At 37.2% G+C, this 19,503-nt stretch overlaps 2 protein-coding genes across 7 annotated transcripts in view; one reads left to right on the forward strand and one right to left on the reverse strand.

The window, feature by feature from the left end:
- LOC122254014 (uncharacterized) overlaps positions 1–11,459 on the forward strand; it is a 57,309-nt gene extending 45,850 nt beyond the window's left edge. For 5 of the 6 annotated variants that reach the window (XM_086536222.1, XM_086536223.1, XM_043017461.2 and 2 more), the window contains 2 exons: positions 3,931–4,061; positions 5,059–11,459. In XM_086536222.1, the coding sequence (XP_086392348.1) occupies positions 5,067–6,527 (1,461 nt within the window). In that variant the 5' untranslated portion in view covers positions 3,931–4,061; positions 5,059–5,066 and the 3' untranslated portion in view covers positions 6,528–11,459. Of the gene's footprint in view, positions 1–3,592; positions 3,746–3,930; positions 4,062–5,058 lie in introns of those variants that run through there. The other variant, XM_043017466.2, reaches the window with a different exon arrangement.
- Positions 11,460–17,840: 6,381 nt separating this feature from the next.
- The window catches only part of v (Tryptophan 2,3-dioxygenase vermilion), a 37,402-nt gene continuing 35,739 nt past the window's right edge, over positions 17,841–19,503 (reverse strand). Inside the window, exon 8 of the mRNA XM_043017467.2 lies at positions 17,841–19,503. This exon is cut by the window's right edge and continues 1,541 nt beyond it. The gene's annotated coding sequence lies outside the window, so the exon portion shown is untranslated.

Below are 19,503 nucleotides of genomic sequence, written 5' to 3' on the forward strand. Positions count from 1 at the left end.
CATCTTGTTTGTTTGTTTTTTCTCCTTTCTCTAGGGTGGATAACTTAACCACCTACATTCGGGAAAGAAGGAAGGGAAGAACACCAACGCACAACATGGAACGTAAGAAAGGGAAAGGGCGAAGATAGGCCTATCTTTTCCCACGGTTCTACGTGGAGCAATAGGCAGTTTCTGATTTCCGTGGGCATAGCAGCGACAAAAACGACCGATTGTTCTCTGTGCCTAACCTTATTATCTCAGAAGTGAAGTGCCACGATGGCGATAACGTATTTTTCATAGCAAGTTTACTCCGATGTATCCAACCAGTTTGAAAATATTTACCAGCGAAAACGCTTGGTTGTAAGTACGTAATGGCTTTGCTCTTATCGTCTGTGTAAACAGTCAAGGGAAACGTAGAGGTGAGCAAGAAATGCGAAAGGTGGCATTGTGAGGGAGAGAAAGCAGGAGAGAATATCTTTGTGATTGAGCCCGAGAAAGTTTACAACGGTTGCGTGAAATTTTGAATGGTAGTGACTGAGTCTGGGGAAAGGGGGCGTGCGTGTTTGAAGCGGAAATGTGGAAAAGGCCTGCGCACCCGTACACGTACACGCATACGTTCATGCATACGCACACAAGCACGTGAACGCACTCACGTTTGTATTCGAAAACACGCCAACACACACACGAGATTCAGCCAACTTCCCCACCGAGGTATTTGTTAATGACGGATCAATTAATTTGTCCTTTGGTGTTGGCAGAAGCATTGATAGATATGGACCATTGGGAAAAATCTGGGTAACAAGTACGTCGAAAGGAATTTTCGAGTCGTGTCTCCGAGAACGGTGTCTCCGAAACTTGACTTCGGCAAAATGTTTTTGATACGAACCTTAGAGGAGTCTTACCCCAGGCACTGACCCATACCGTGATTTTAATAATTCATCCCTCAGGTTATAGAAAGTGTTTGTGCGTGAGGGAGAGCGAGAGAGCCAAGCACACGAATCCCCCACGCAGAGGCAGAGAAAGAGAGACATGCGACGTGACCACGTGATTCTGTGGTGCGAGCGGTGCATGGCAGAATAGCGGTTGATGGTGCTTGCTGTTGCTAAAGTGGATGATGTTTGATTGTGATGGCGACGGAGATTGTCTGGAATGCTTCAAATGATGCTCAGTGAAATAGCGTTTATAGTGGAATTCGACTGAAATCGTATGCCCATTAACTTTTTAATTTCTCGGTAAGCCACTTAAGTCTCGCGGTAGGTGTCCCTTGCCCACGGGCCATTTTTCTGGTTCCTGCATTTCGAGTCGTGGTCTCCTCTCGTGCCAAGCTCTCGCATGTCCTTCGCCCTGGAAGTTGTTACCAGGTAGTTATGCCAACAGCCTTGTAAACTGCAATATCCGGCGCAGTTTCCTTCATCCCAAGTTTCCGCATTTTCTCGGTCTCTGTGACTTTTATCTCCCTGCAGACCCGCCCCGACAATGCAGCGCCCACCGCGATGATCACACAAACGACTCGCTTCCAAGAGCGTGAACTACCTGCCTTTCATTTCGGTCGGGCGGGTCGTGGGTGATGAGGGGGGGTGAGGGTCGTTGGCATGCGGGGTGCTGCTGGATGGGGTTGGGGGTGTAGGAGGAGAGAAGGTCGAGGGTGAGACCTCCTCTTCTCTTGGTCTCGTGTAATCTCGCGTTTTTATTTCCTTGTTGCTCCCTCTGTTCTTCCGCTATTGTTTTCTGTGCGTGTGTTTATGCGGATGTGTATTCTTTATGACAAATGTCGGTGTGGGTGTGGATGTGTTTGTGTGTGTTTGTGTGAACCTATCTCCTGGGCTTCATGTGGCATTTTAACTTACTTTCCTATTCTTTATTCGCACCCTAAAACATGACAGTGTATAACACCATTCGTCGCATGGCAAAAATTCACTTAAATATTATAGAGTTGTAATATCTCGCGTGTGTGTTCGCGTGGGTTAGGCAACGGCGGGCGAGCGTCGTGGGTGAAGAGCGAGTGAAAAGGCGCACGCGAGGAGTGTCTGGCTTTGGAGGGATAAAAGGAACACATCACAGTACCTCTCTTTATTCGCTTTTGCACCATACTCGTACCACAGCATCCAGATCCACAGCATATCTGTTTCCCCGCACATATATGGTAGCGTCGGCGCGTTGTTTTGAAAAGAGAGAAGGGTCATATCCTGACATGTGTTCAAACAATAATCTCATCCTCTCGCCCCCCCCTCTCCATCCCCCTATTGCATCGCCCTCCTCTCCCTTGCCCCTTCACTCCCATTATGGTGCGGTTGCAATATGTTGCAACCCCCCTTCACCTTCCCCCTCCCCGTCCCCTTCTCTCTCCTCTCCCCCAGCTCCCCTTTCCCTCTCTCCGTTCCCCATCCCCTTCCCTATCTCTCTCTATCCCCTCCCAGCCCCTTTCCACTCCTCTCTCCCCTACAGCTTCCCAGCCCTATCCCCTTCTCTCACCCACTCAATCCCCAGCACCCCCCTCCCCCCTGAATCCAGTGAGCCTGACACACGTGGCTCCCATCGTGGGGAAAAGTGACGGGTCAGCCTCCCTCCGCCTGACCAGAGATTCGAGAACGGGATGCGGCCGCGACTGATCAGGAGATGTCTCTGGTGCGGGACTTGAACCGCTCTCTCTCTCTCTCTCTCTCTCTCTCTCTCTCTCTCTCTCTCTCTCTCTCTCTCTCTCTCTCTCTCTCTCTCTCTCTCTCTCTCTCTCTCTCACTTGAACGTTGATAGAAGCCTCTTGTTGCGGCACTGGGACGAGGCGTGTGACACATGTATAGCCGCCACCGCTTCCTGCTGCACCAACGTCAAGCGTGTGTTCTCATTGTGTTGCAACAATTTCAGCAATAATGGAAAATTGAATCGTGCGATATTTATGGAGCCATTTAAAAAACGGGTATTGTATTCATATTGTCAGTTGAAAACCAACTGTGTTTTTTTCCAAGAATGTTTGTCGATGTTTGACGGGACTGGTAATCGGGTTGACGAACTGCCGATCAGAACCGTTGGAGTCGCTGAGCTGCTTAGCTTGTTATCTGAGCGGGCGACTGAACGCTGTCTGCAGCATGCTGACGCCACGGAAGAATCAACTGACCTGTCCTATGAAAATGACATCATTTTTTCGTGTATATATTTATACACAATGCGCGCGCGCGCGCACACACACACACACACACACACACACACACACACACACACACACACACACACACACACACACACACACACACACACACACACACACACACACACACACACACACACACATCTATATACATACACATACACACATGCACAGAGATAGTGAGAGTGAGGGTGAGAGTTTGTAAATCCGTATCTAACGTGTGTAATTTACTCCATCCATTCATGAAGAAAAAAAAGCACCGTACACACGGGGACAACGCCCCTTCAAGGAAAAAGCCGGAGTGCTTTTTGTTTCCCGTTCGAAAGCGAGTGGAGCGCGTGCGGTTTTTTGAGTGAGAGGGATGGCAGAGACGCAGTTCCCGGTCGTTGGGTTGGCCTTCAGTCAGACAACCCGAGTGTCACCAGACGGTTATAGGCAACCTTGCATTTTCTGAGGAAGGGCGAGTATGAGGGGGGAGGGGGATCAAGGTGACGTGTTGAAGGGGAAAAATGACAAGAAGTGCTTTTGCTATGGAGGGAGGGCATGATCCATGACTGCTAACCTTCACTATTGTGACATGGATGACGCTCTCGTGTGTAATAGTCACTTCCTGGGTGACGGAGGGTAATTTATGTTTATTTATTTACTTTACCTTCTGGTCTTTTGACATAGAATGAATATTAAGCTATTAATATGTTTAACTTTTCTTTTTTATTAATAAGTGTATTTATAAAGAAATGATAAAAAAAATTGTCAGTTTATGTAATGTTTAGTCTTTGTAATCTCCTAACCTTGCCTTTCCTCAACAGATAAAGGCTGGAAGTGGGCGAACAGCATCCGAGGTGGCGAATGTGGTGTAACCACACTAGATTCCTAATGCAAGAGCTTCACATCCAACATGAAAGACACCGAACTCTTGTTTTGCATTAAACACTTTGGGGTAAGTTGCGAAGACGGACAGAGATGTTCGTCTTCTCTCTCTCTCTCTCTCTCTCTCTCTCTCTCTCTCTCTCTCTCTCTCTCTCTCTCTCTCTCTCTCTCTCTCTCTCTCTCTCTCCTCTTTTTTCCAGACTGGCATCTTCATTCAGGCTTACCACTTTTCATTCTCTTCTACCTCTTCTTGTATTTATTGTAGGGGGTTAATGTTTCGTATTCGTTCATGACAGCACAAAAATACGAAAAAAATATAGTTGCCTTTTCCTCCCATAAAACAGCAATACTTCTATCACTGAGTATAAAGAAAATATGAGCTATATGGATATATACATTTAGTTACTGCAGCATGGTAGCTTCATATGGCATAAGTCTCTAAACTCATAATTCACACAAAAAAAAAAACACAAAAAACGCTATTTCAATGAATGACTGAAAGAGAGTGGGAATGTTCAATATAATAAGTCTATATATATATATATATATATAAATATATATATATATATATATATATATATATATATATATATAATATTATATATATATATATATATATAATATTATAATTATATAATGTTTTACCATTACATCATTAAATTATAATTACATGTTATTTAAGACTTTGTTAGAGAGAGAGAAAAAAAAGACATTTACAATAAGAAAATCATATTGGTGTAGTGATTTCAACTACGTTCTAAAGATGTGATTCCTTTTTCTCTATTTTTTCTTGTTTGGAATCCTTTTGTATGTATAGATGTAAAATAATCTTTTAATTTTTTTATGGAAAAATTACAAATTTATTGGTTGTATGAAATAGTATTCTCAGGTTTTATTAAAGATCTTTTAAGTAATAAAACTATTTGTTCTACTAAGACAAATTCTATGCTATTATTGTTACATTTTCTAAATGTGATATTTATTGTGTATGTAGTAGCAGCAGAATATTTATTACTTGTGAATATTATTCTGAAGCAACACAAAGTAATACATTTGTACTTTTCCAGGTGCCGTAATGTCGATGGGCTGGGGAGGCATGGTGGTGGGTCCAGGATGGTGGGGAGGAGGAGGTGGCAACAAGAGTGCAGTTCAGCTGCTGCAAGAGAGCAAGTCACGCTATGTCAAAAGTGACCAAGTGCTTGGCAACCGACAAGCACCAGCTCGACCTGATCACCTGCAAATCTCCTCCAACCCAAATATCTTCTTAAGTGCACCTTCTCATACTCTTCACGTCTCAAGACCTTCTCCTGCGCCTGAGCGACGTCATGCCCTGGCAGATCACAACATTGTAGCTAATATACGTGGTCATGTGCCTACGGGCCTCTCTCCCCCACGTCCTCAACCAGCTGCGGGTCCTGCCTCTTTAGGAGTGCAACCCCCTCCTTTGCCAGCTCGATCACCCCGAATCACACCTCGACCTAAAGTGCGGTTGCATGGCGATGCTCAGACTGGCCGTGCAGGTGGTGATTTAAGGAGATCTCTTTCTCATGGCCCTGGTGATAGAGGCGATGATGTGCAGATGAAGTTGCGTCGTCTTCTCAACACTGACTCCAGAGAAAACCTAGCGGCAATACTGACTACTCCAGACAGTAAAGATGGGAAAGCCAAGATACCCCCGCCACCACCAAGAAGGAATATTAAGAGTTCTCCTTCTGGAACTTTCCGTGCTGAACCTGCAACTGTGACAACGCACAAATCTCTGCCAGATCTGGCTCGTGCCTCTTCCCCAGCAGGCGAGACAGATTCAGAATGTGGAACAAGTGGTCGTAGGAGGCCATCGTGCCCTGAAGCACTGACCTCATCAAATACTCCACCAGAGCCGCCACCTCGTCCACCAAGAATGTTTCGTGATCCTCCTCCTCCGCCACCACAGCGTTCTCCTGATAGACCTCCAGCTAGACCACCACCGCCAAAGGACCCAAAAGATTCTTCAGCAAATTTATTGCGAACTGGTGCCACTGGAGGACCCTTACTAACAGCTGATGGCAGGCGATCGTCAGATAGTGATATATCTGGATATGGTGGAACAGGTAATGGGGTTGGGACTAGTGAAGAAGGCAGGAGGCGACCAATCCTTAGATCAAGGTCTGATGTTACTCACGAGCGTGGGCGATGGGAAGAAGACGTGCGACCAATGCTAGCCCCATTAGACCTAGAGGCATTTTTCGAATCAATGGGCTTAGATTCTGTTACTCGGCAGCATCTCACATCCCCACCGCCCTCTCCACACTCGTCACCAGTATACTTTGAAGAAGTGTCATCAGAAGAATCTGGTCCAACTGGAGGACGAAGAGGTAGTTCTGATTCTGATGATGGTCGAGCTGCAACAGGTCCTGGTCCTGGCCCTCCTCTGCCACTTCGTGGAACTGGTGAACCTTCTATAGTAGAGAAGAATGCACGTATTATCAAGTGGCTGTTCAACTGCCAAAAGGCACAGGGCACTTATGTCTCACGAGTTGCTTCTACCAAAAGCTAACCACAAGCCTGCCCACAGTGTTTTACTAGTCTGTAGCCATAACTTGCTGTATTGCCTGAGAAAGTGTGGAGAGACGTTCGGCAGGCGAGTTTGAATACTCCCTCTTCTCTTTCTCGGGTTATGTTTGGCTGCTTTTCTGTGATAATCCGAGTGACACCTCATAGCCCAGCACAGTCTGCTATTTTAATTGTCCAATGAGAATCTACCCTATTACTAAGGTATCCCATGAGACTATGATGAATGTTGGATGTTTAAATGTTGTTATTCAAGAGAGTGTTATTGGCTCTGGTTGATAAGGCATTTCCTCAATGACTTTTCAGTTAAAAGAAAAATCAGACTTGTGGAGATTATTGAGATTATTGATACAAAAGGTCATCATAATGAAGTTGTTCTCATCAGCCTTTTCATCTGGTGCTGATTACATCATAATTTATCACATTACTATGGATGGAATTACCGTTATGTGAATTGTATAATGTGATAGCAATAGACTTCAGATTTGTTTATGATATTTTTTCTAGCAGGAATATTACATAATTGACATTGGAAAGGTATTTTACTATTATTGAGATATGTGCAATAACCAAATGTGTGTCTGAAGTTTATAGAAAGGTACATGCCTTTTCTTTATATAGTGTAATACAAGTGGAAGGTGTTATAGAAGAAATGTAATTATTGTAGTGAGCACTTAATAGTACTTTAACAACATTCACTGCCTCATGCCTTCATTTATCCTATATGATATAAATATTTATTAAACCTATGGCTTTAGGGATGGGAAACACAGAAGGTTGAACATAGAAGGTGCATGGAACATCTGGGAAAGTGAAAATTATTTGATATAATTGTGCATGACTAAAGTTCATGAAATGTGTTTCCAGTGATATTTACATATTCCTGTGTCACATACTTGAAAGCTTGATATCTAAAAAATCACAATTACATGATGTGGTAAGTTCTTACAGAAATGTTGAATTTAAAATCTGGTACAAATGTTCTGTAATTTTTAACATTAATATCTCTGAAAGTAAAGTTTAAAAGTGATTTTTTCTTGGTCATTAAAACATATATCAAGATTTCAACGTACATTTTTTAGTAAAACTCCATTGCCAATAACGACTCTCTACTCTGTGTTTGTGAGCATTGCCCAAGAATTTGGTGATCATTCACTTGGTTACTCTTGAAGGGACTGTGTTGTACCTGAACATGCCTGGGACCGGTGCTTCTTGAGATGCATCTAGTCAGGGGCCCAACTACTGTAGTACTTGGCACCTTCACCCTAGAGGCGTACCAAATCTTACTAACGGGTACATATTCTAATGTGGAGAATGCAACGGGCAGAAATTGGGGGGATTACGCATAGAGTGCATCAGTTGCATGTAGTTATGATTAAAAGGTTTTAGCTGTTCAAGGAGGATAACACACAAGAACTTCCCAGAGAGGAAACCAGTATTATTGATCTTTTTGTTATGAATTCAGCATAGTTATTGCAGAAGAGAAATTACAAGTGAAGCATGAATTTCAGCTGTAGGTCTTCCTGTGCTTTATACATGATATTAGTTTGCAATAGATGGAGCAAAGACTGGAAGTTAGGTTGTCATTTGTTAATGAGAGGGTGTGGCTTGCCCGTAAAACCTGCATTCATGCTTTTATATATTCTTTTATTGGAAAAGAAGCTGTAATAATTGAGGTAAATATCTTTCCAACATTCTGAATAGAATTTTTTTCCAAAATCTTTGATGAAATATTTGATAATTTCTGTAATGATCTGCACTATGCTTAAATTAGATGTTGAGAAAACAATGCCACAGTTATTAGGCAGATTTATCATATAGAGATTATTTGGTTGCCAAGTCATATGAGAAATATCCATTGATTATGAAAAATAGCATTGCATGTAGGTAGAATATAGAGCAATATGTAGTCCAAAACAGTGTTGATATTAATGTTTAGGAACATTGCAGACCCTTGATTAAGTTCATAATATCTGTAAGAAATAGATGATCAGATTGACAAGTCAGATCTGTGAAGAAACAACTTATTTTCAGGATTTACTTATTTGGCATGACATTATGTGAATTGTCTATGATCTATATAGGTCATCAGGTAATAATTTCTCCTCGCCCCTCTTCATTCACACCAAAAGTCTTGAACACCAATTCAAAATTGTGATTAAGAATAGAAGCCCAAATTTTGGTACAAAAATGTTTGAAACTGATATATAGAAAGCATTACTGAGCATAACTTCTTGCGTATATTTTGATGATTATTGGCCAAAACCTATAAATTTTTCATGGTCCTGAGACACAAATTCAATTAGATCAGTTTATTCATAACAAGGTAGTGAATTTGATTAAAGTTGCTCTTGAAGATGTGCTAGCTTGAGAGGGAATAAGTATTCAGAATCTCACTCTTTTCTCAATAATTTCTCGGTCTAAAGTTTCTTCAACAGAGAACCATTTCCAAAAATTTCAGTTATTGGGATCTTTAGAATGCACACCTTCACCTTGATATGGTGTCACATGCTTAATGTCTTGCATTTGATGTTACTGCAACTTTGAATCCCTTATGTACTGCTTATCATAGTTTGTGCCCTAGAGGTCATGAGACTCATATGGATTATATGTGGCTGTTTCTCCTTGTATCAAAAGTTTGGAAAGAAATGTAAAGCTTCTGACCAGTAAATTTAATCAAAGCATTTCTGCACATAGGTTCAGGCTCTGGGTTCTTTGCAGTGAACAGAAAAATGGTTATTTACAGTTTGTAAGTTGAACATTTAAACTCTTGAGAGTGGATGTTACGAAGGCATTTTAGTGAAGTAGGGCTATTGAAATATCATGCACTATCAGATGTTGAAAAGTGTGTCATCTGTTTTTGCACTGCATATAAACTTAGTACCCAATATTTGAGCTTAATTTAACTGAAATGACCATACAACTGAAGAGGTCAAAATTTAAACCGATTACTGTCTCTAAGGTTTTCAGGGAAGACACTGCAAACTCTTGTAACCTGTCTTACCTGCAGATTTGTTCTAGATTTATAACTTTTGTATCTAAATGGTCCTCACAACTCTGCATTGCTTATAGATGTTAAATACAAAAAAGAGAATATGTTAGAGGAATAACAAATTCATTTATGCAGTAGTAGTGGCAGATGTTTACTATGTAAGTGTAATTGATTTGAAAGCAGAATATCAAAAGTGCATATAAGAAAGGGTTAGATGAAAATAGAAAAATCAAATGTTGTAAAACATTTGTTGATTATTCTTAGCAAAAACAATCATTTCTTGATATTTAGTCCTAACTACAATAACATCTAGTCAAAGAAGAAGGAAGAATCTGCCATGATTGTGAAGGTAAATGGAAATTTAGGTTCTTACTTTATAGGCCTCGAAATAATGAAGCCGAGGTTGATACTGACCAATTATGTCTTAGGAACCGTTTCTGTTTTGTTGATTTAGAGTGCATTTGCATAAGCTTTTGAAGGAAGAATTGGAAGGGGTCATACTCTGCCAAGTCATATTACATGATTACTGCCAATTCTGTTAGTGCTATAGAACAGAATATTTGAGTATTATATCCGCTGGAGTTGATGATAGGAGCTTAGTATAGATCAGTGATATCCCAGCTTTAAAAGTTTTGTAGGAATGGTAACGATTCTAGGTAGCAATGCAGAGTAAAGTAATCAAGTTGGAATAAAAATCCACTCTTCATTTGCAAAATTTTATTCCTGCTACTGAAACTTTTACTCAGTAATGTGATTATATATATACACATCATTTAAAATGACTTACAAACCAAGTAAAAAAAAAAGTATTACAACAGTAATAGATAACTGAATTTCAGTGAGGTGATTAATATTATATGAATATTTTGGGCTCGCACTTATCTGAGTTCACACAGAACGCACTTGTCCTCTTTACGAGATGTAGTGACACTGGTGTCAGAATTTCAGTATGATGATTAATATTTTCATGTTAAAAGTAAGCAACAGGTTGGTGTAAGTAAGACATTGTTTGTGGCTGTTTTTTTTATATAACTTCATCAAGTCATCACAGTATATGCAATGGAAGTTTAAAGAAACATTGTATGAGTGACCCATCAAGAGAATGTTATGAATGAAAGTTTGTACATGCAAGATTTACCTTCAGAATTTAAGTACTCTTTCTTATTGACTGTATATTTCTTAGTCATAATGAAATACAATTAAATATCTATAGAAAATTGTGTATATACGGTACAGGTGATAAGTGTTGAAGTCCAAGAACAAGGAACTGTAGGTGACTTATAGGCATTGGCTCAGGGTGCTCAAAAAATTCTGACTGAAATAGTGCATATATCAAAAGACATGTGTAGCTATTGTGTATATATATATATATTGGATTATATTCCATATAATGCCCCATTACATAATAGTTGTAGATTATTTCCATACACTGTGGGCATATTTTTATCATGGAAATATTTGTATGATGCAGTTTATCATAACATCAAAACATTCTCTCTGGAATTAAAACAAGGGAAATGTATTCATTATTTCTTATCATTGTTATTTTAATGCATAAAAGATGAGAATTTTGCAAAAAGAAATATGAACCTGATTTAATATTTCAGACATAGTCAACATGACATTTTGGTACATACCTATCAAGATTAGAAATGTTTCTTATGATATTTTTAGTAAAATATGTGGGTAGATGAAATGTGGTTCACATTATATATTTTTGTATATATATATATATATATCATTATCTGCACATTGCCCTTGATATATCTTGTATCTGATATTGAGAGAGTTGATTGTTGTAGTATATTAACACTGTAGAATAATAACCAATCAGTATTTAAGTATTTGTATTAATGTGTTTATATTGACTTTTACAGTGAATTTATATTATGTATGATGTCTTAAATAGATCTGAGAAAAATCAAAGTGTACTTTGTTTTTCAACATTCACACACCGAGGAACACTTGTAAAAATTTGATAACCATGTTTTATAGCCATCATTCTATATTGTTATCAGGCAACTTTGTTTCCTGAAACCAAGAAATTGAATAGAATTTATTATACAAATTAAAAACACCATTTATCTATATGTTGTCGAGTGTATATTAAAAAAAAATAGTTGCAGAAAAGCCAATTCACAGATTCTTTTGAATCAGTTTTAAAGCATTTGGATATGTCAGTATTGATGTAACTCATAATAGATTTTCAATGTTCCATTTGCTCTTGCAACATGAGAATAATGTCATGGATCTCACGTTCTTCTTCAAGAATATCAATTGCTCTCGTTTATGAACAGATAGCTTTTCGGTATATACCTTGAACACCCTATGATATTTGTAGTTCACAAGTTATAACTCTAATTCCAAACCCAAAATTGCTTAGCAGGAACTTGTGAAGATTATATAAGAATATAGGTATAAATGAGTGAGAGTTATGACATCTGTAGTAAATAGTAGCCCATTCCGTCCCAGACATCAGGTAACTATTGAAACTATTTTGTAATTTTACTCATTACTACAATCAAATTGTCACTCTAAAAGTAGATTCCATTATGATATACATTAGGATCTTTAAATATCCCTATGATAAAAAGCCCTTCAGAAATAATTTTTTAAAAATCAAGAATAATGAATTAAGTGGCTAAGAGTGTTATGGAATCAATAAATTATATCTCTGCATATAAGCAATATAAACTAGTATTCAAGACATTTTTTTTTTTTTTTCATGTAAATGACATTTACATTTAAGCAGATAAACAAGAGATAAAAAAGATCGAGTTGGCCACAAGTAATGAGGCATACCGGAGCTTTGTATGCAAAAATTAAGGTTAAGATTTAGAAACGAGGAAAAGATCCAAATAAATTTTTGATGTAAAAGGAACCATTCCTTATCCAGCCTGCTGATAGATTCTAGTATAATGAGATTGAGGTTGGCAATGGAAAGAAAATATATTAGGTAAAGCAAAATATATATGACTGAAAACATAAACAGAAAGTTCCAGGAAATAAATTTATCTGTCAGAAAGAAATACTGGACCTCCCACTGTCTACACCAGCGTAGTGATCAAGGGGCCACGGTATCTCATTAAAAAAGGATAGTATTATGAAATATATAGAGAAACAATACATAAAAAATAAAAACATAGTACATAAGAAAAGTAAATAAAAGGATCAGAGCAGATGAAGCTAGTTGTAAAAACTACTGGTTAGTGTGCAGTATTGTCCAATTGGGCACTATATGGCACCTAACATAGTCGCAATGAGAAAAGTCTGAAGAACACATGTCTACAGGGATGCTTAAGAGCTGAGATGTGAGATAACTTGATTATGGTGGATTTGTACGTTTGTATATATTTGAATATGTTCTTGCAATTTCCTTATATTGATCATTACCCAATCAAGTATTCTTGACTCTTATTACAATATCAGACTCTGATATTTCTACAGAAATATTTAGTTATACATTAAATGTACGTAGACTTGTTAAAATATCAGTTATAAAAACACGAAAATAACTTAATAAGTTTATTGAAAACAATATATATGTATATGAATATGTCCTATTGCAATCAAAAGTTTCTTTCCACACGGCATTGCAACTTTATTGGACAATGGACACCGAGTTGCTGCTACTTCAACCATCCCAGTGTAATGTGTTACAACGCGTTACCATGATGAGAATCAGTGCGGCTAGACACGTTACCATTACACCAGTAACAATATGAAAACCAACGTTTTACGTACTGAAAATATTTATAAGTTGTCATGACCTCAGTAAATCTATGCTTGTGATTTGCTTTTTCAGTAAACTGCAGTACGTTTGATATGGTCTAAATGAAGAGGTTATAGTATAGATTTTTTTCCAGTACATGTTTATATTATGGAAACATTTATATCATTAGACTTGGGGTTAGCTGGAATTTAACAATAACAATATGCCAAGCTTTTCAAACGACATGCCACCTTCCAGCTCCAATTGCTGTACCACTATTGTTACTATTTATTAATACATGCAGGCTTCATATTTTAACTTCCTTTATAGTAATAAAATATGTCACGAAATAAACACGAAAAGAATTATGTACCATCTACACTCGCTTCAACTAAGATTTCGTGAAGTGCGAAGTTTCGGTTGGTTCTTTTATATTTCGTCTATTTGTTGAAAATTTTGTTTACGCTTATCAATATTGACCGAAAGGGTACAGTGAACTGCGGGCTGGATGGATGTGCTCTAAAAAAGACCAGGTAAATTTATTGAAGAGTCAACTTAGTTAAAGCGTACAACATACGTTAGTTATGTTAACCTCAAAATAACGTCAGGTTATTTGAATTTGTATGAGACGACTATAAATTCCCGCCATCACAGGTGCTTTCTTGCGGACCCCTAGCGGCCACCTTACGTAACACTTGGTGTGGTCTGGAGCCATGGACAGAATGTAGGTGAGAATATCATGTGAGGATTAGCCAATGATGACGCTTCCTTATTCATTCTTTTAGTCAAAGGCCCCTGTAATAACACCACTAAGCATAAGTATTATTCTATATGTATCTTCACAGAACGAGAAACAGGAGGTAAGGGCGATTGGCTCAGAGGCTGGGATTGGAGGGATATGGGCATGGAAGGGGTCAGTTCAGTAGGGAAGTGGGTGGGTTCGAGGTGGGGGGCAGGTAGTGTAAATATAAAAAATGAATAGTGGTTTGTTCATACAGAATAGTCTTAAATATTATGTATTATCTTTTTAACAATTATTTGTGTAAGGGGCATTTCATTCCCGTGAAGTAAGTGTAAAAAAAAATCAAGATTCTCTTATTCAAATTTCATTCGATGCAATTACCAAACCCTGAAACCCTTATCCAGTAGAATTTAAAAAAAAATATTTACTGCCTTGAGCCGGTGCAGCGGCTTGGAGACGTCGCAGGATAAGGGGAACTTGTAGGAACTCTAATGCGTTGCATTTCCCAAGGAAGAGGTTCTCGGACTTGTACCCAAAGAGATTTTCAGGGAGTATGTGACTTCGTTTTGATATTTGGTTGTTTTTTCCTTTAAATACGTTATTAAACACAGTACCGTATACTACTCATTTTATGCTTTTAAAAGTCTAGATGTAAGTGGAAGTAAAAATTGCAAAGGGTACATGGTAGGTGATGAAACACATCAAGGGGCACGCAAATGACACCTAATGCTAGGAACGATTGCTCTCGTATACTCTTACGGGACAGTGCTATCGTCGCTCACTTGAAGCCTGCTCAGTTGCGACTAAGCGGACTTCAAAAACAATGAAAAAATTAGGGAGAGGAAAACAAGCGGTAAAAATATGAAAAGACAGTAAATACACCATTTGGGCAGTGTGTGAAACATGCATTTCTAACCATAATCATTCTTTACAAATATGATATTTTGAATTTGGGTCAGATGCAACACGTCAATATTTGTTTGCCATATCTGATGTTATAATTAGTGATGTTAATTTACTAGGAGACGAATTGCTGTTTTGTTTTGGTTATTACTTTATAAAATATCTTTCAACATCTACAGTACATTTGATGTCGATAAAGATAACAATTTCATGGCGAAACCTGATACCTCACGTAAAACAGGTCCACCAAAATTATCTTCCGTTTTTGCCATTTCCTTATAAACAAATCTCCAAGTTTCTTAAATTCCATATGAATTGGAAATTCTACGTTGCTTATAGTTCTCTACATAATGGATACAAGTTGTCCATCTGCTGGTGTTACTCTATGGCATATAAATAAAGGTAACATGCTTGACATTCACTCGTGTTTGCTGAATTAGTCGGCAAGCTAAGCTGCCTGCATCTTATGTCTCTTATTTCCCCCTTTCTCCGTTTTCCTGGGACAGGTAGAGTTCATGACTTCCTACCTGAGATATACTTGGTGCAGGGGAATTTTGTGCTGTCTTCAGGATGTTAGTCTGCAAGATCTGATCTGTTCCCTTCACCCCGATTCACGTGAGTCATGAACCGTATTTCTTGTGGAAAAATGTGTAGGCTCTTGCCGCTGGGGACATTTGCAAAAGATCAAGGAAAGGAATTTATATACGTAATATCTTCATGTGTTTACACAAGTGTTGACATAGAAATATCTTCTATTTAAATATATATATATAAATCGAATCAGAATATGCTCTTACGACGTTGTTTCATATTTCAAAGAAATACCTCCCTAGTATACTCCATTAACAATCGCAATACCAATATCAATAGCGCTTTATCAATGGCAGTATTGATATATTGTTATGAGTCAATTAATGATTTTTCCTGTAATAAACATTGTAAATGCTATGTCGGCTATGGGGAGTAATAGAAAAGAAAGGGGATGACGTCACTACTAGGCTTACATTATGGCAATTCATAAATGACTTTCCTGTTTCCTGACGTTATTGTTATTATTAGTGTTGTTATTAGTGACATTGTTATTAATCCTTTCATTAGTAGTAGTATGATATTGCCATTATCATCATTAACAACACTGTGGTTACTGTAATTATTTACCTCATTAAAAAAAGAAAAAAAAATTCTCCCAATCCAAAATGTGATTAAGAGTTTGCTTTGTTTATAAGCCTTTCCTGGTATGGCAACGGAAACTCTTTACCAAATTTTGACTAACAGCTGATCCAATAGAATGTCCGCTTAATGAATGATGATTATTAACCAAATTAGTAATAATCGCTGTCCAAAAAATACGTTTCATCCTTTCAGCAGAGACCCGCTGTGTTCCGCTCGCTGGACTCACTATCTGGAGTGGAAGGAACTTAACCGCAATAGAACATATCAATACATACGCTCAAAAATACATATATACATATAGATATATATACAACAAATATAAGATATATGTATATAAGTAATAATATGTATATGTACTGTATTTGCCGGCGTATAAGACGCACCTGTCTATAAAACGTATCTCAGTTTGAAAAAAAAAAACTGGATAAAAACGTTTAAGTATATGTATATATATATATATATATATATATATATATATATATATATATATATATAATATTTATATATATATATATATATATATATTATATATTATATATATATATATATTATATATATAATATATATATATATATATATATAATATATATATATATATATATATATATATATATATATATATATATATATATATTAAACATTCTTATTTTTTTCTGGGACAAAATACTGAGTAAACCATACAATTCCTGTAGTCCAGTGCATACTCAGGAAAAAATTGTCAAAAGACAAAAAACAAGAAATATTCATGTAAATTTAAAGGAAATCATGCAACTTAGAAATCGTGCTTATATACCAGTTTACGTTGGAAATGATCATATAGTGAAACTAAACTTTCAATATAAACTATTTATAAACTGAACATTATAAAGAAAAGATCTAGTCCTCATGTTTTGATCCTCAAAAAAAAAAGAATATCAAACACAAGGTAACAGTAAATCATCATAGGTTCCCTGGGAAAAAAAGAACTTACAGCACTTTTAATTTTGTTAATTCAACCTCCGCCCAAAGCAGCAGTTTTGAAAACGGATAAAATTAACCTAAACCAATATGGCTACCGTGATGATTTTGTGATGCCGCGTTTGGCAACTCAATGCAAATGGCGACTGGCATTTGAACATTGCCTTGGCATTTCTACGATTTTTGTTCTCATTCTCGGTATTGTTGTTCTGGTAAATGATAACAAAAAAATGTATTAATAATCTGCTTAGAGAAAGAAGCGAAATGGGGTCCCAGTGCAATCCATCGTTTTAATAGACATAAAATCACTGAAAGATTCGAAATCTAATGTAACTCTAAGATGTGGTGAAAACAGCACCTGTTGCAGTGACTTTTTTTTTAATGTTGCAAGTTCAAGAAACCCACCAACAAGAAGAATTAAAAATAAAGCACATTTTTTTATAGGCACAATACGGGTCACGGATTGCTTATCGTCTGTTCTCGGCGGTTCCAGGAACAAGTATGCTACAGTGTTCAAAGCTTTATCAGTCAACAGCCATGAACACGTCTATTTTATTGTGTCTTCAATAACTCTGCTTTAAGCTTAACATAATTTTGCTTTATGTAAACTATTATATTCGTACAACTATTTGTAAGATAAACTATTTAATTGTTTTCAGTGTATAACGACTCACTAATTATTTACACTTTACGTTCGGCACTTGGCCTCGGCTTCGGCGGCTCGAGTGTAGGGGCGTAAGGTTACTTTTGCATTTTTTCATATAGAAAATGCGTCTTATCTACCGGTAAATGCAAGGTACAACATTAAAAAATATACCCATTAAAGTTTAAATAAATGCTTTACTATAATGGAAAATTAACATTAGCAACGAAAAAAATGGTAAAAGTGAAATAAAAAAAAAAGATATTCCATTAGACTATTTCTTAAAAGGACATAGCAGTCATTGTTTTACAAAGAATGTCTTTTTCCTCCAGAAGTTTTAACCAGATAATAATATGCAATCAAATATGGGTTCTTCTTCTTCACAGTACAAAAATAATGGAGCTCCTTTGAAAATATGACCCCAAGAACTTACAGGTCACTTTGAACTTCACAAAGTGCCTCTACTATAGAACTCATTATTTCAACTACAATCTGTTCTTGTCTTTTGAGAGCTTTATCGAGGCACAAAGATCTGTACAGGAGCTCTTCAACTACAATGTTGGCAGTGCTGATAGCTTTAATTAAACCAGAGTAACTAAACAATACAATGAGGAATGGAAATCCACTAACTAAGGAATACCAGAAGTTACAGAACGCTTCTTACCAATCATTGCATGGACACAAACAACTTATGTGATCTTAAGGCGAGTATTTCTGTAAGCATTCATTTGTATTGTCAGTCTGCCTAATGGAATGTACATACCCTAGTAATTAAGATTTGATTATGAGAGAAGAAAGGGAATAACTCTATCGTTACTACTTTCTTGGTTTCTGTCTTGACCGAGAAACATGGCACTGTCCATGAAAATGTATTTCTTAACGTAACTCAAAAGATGATTTCAGAAAAGAAAATTCAGACTAAGAAGTCATGCTGTAGGTCTTGGCGTTTTGTTTGTTTGTTCGTAAACCCTGTGGAGTAATTTGAATCCAGATCCATAGCATATAATAGATATATGTATCTTTTTAGTCAGACTGTACCAATCAGCACAGACTATAATAAAAATGGTCTATGCCATATCCTCTGTCCTCATGTTCCCTGCGTTCTATCATAGACCGCTTTGTTTGGCAATTCTCTTTTCTACCGTTCTACAATCATACAATACCAAATGAGCAGACGCTATTTACAGCATTATTGATCATTTTGATGTTTGTTTAATGGCCTGCTGGAAAAAGCTACCTATAAAGTATGCAATCCAAGTGAATAAGTCTAACATGTGCAACAAATGATAATGGAACATTAAAAAATATAAGCAACATAAGCCCAAGCTGATAAAAAAGACAACTAAATCTGTAATAGACTAGATAGTTAAGTAAGAAATAATATGATTTTCAATATTTCAGTGGCCAAATCTTTCAAATAAAGTTATGCTCTATACACTACGGATCTGAGGCACAGATACCATTGCTAATGAAGTTGAAGTGAATTTCTGATGCTGTGGAATCACCCAACAATAGAAAGAATTAAAATACGAAAAGGTAAAACTTTATAATGCACTAAAACCCTTATTCACAAATATCAGGAATAGGAATATATTGTTATCTACCATAGCCAATTCTCATGTGATTTTTCTGATGTTTAAAATCTATTTTTGTTTCATAAATTTATGCTTCAGTGAATTCTAAAACGTGATTTCAAATATGGGCATTGACAGGTCTACATTTGATATGATTTAAAATCATACCTGTAGTGTTTTGTGGGTGTTTCTATTGCATATTTCTGTTATCTGTTTCTGATTGGTATCGTATACTAATATTCTTGCCGATGGCTGTATCTTACTAC

The sequence above is a fragment of the Penaeus japonicus genome, unplaced genomic scaffold (assembly GCF_977035675.1).
Source record: "Penaeus japonicus unplaced genomic scaffold, GWHDUDI00000001_assembly GWHDUDI00000004, whole genome shotgun sequence".
NCBI classification, from domain to species: Eukaryota; Metazoa; Arthropoda; class Malacostraca; order Decapoda; family Penaeidae; genus Penaeus; species Penaeus japonicus.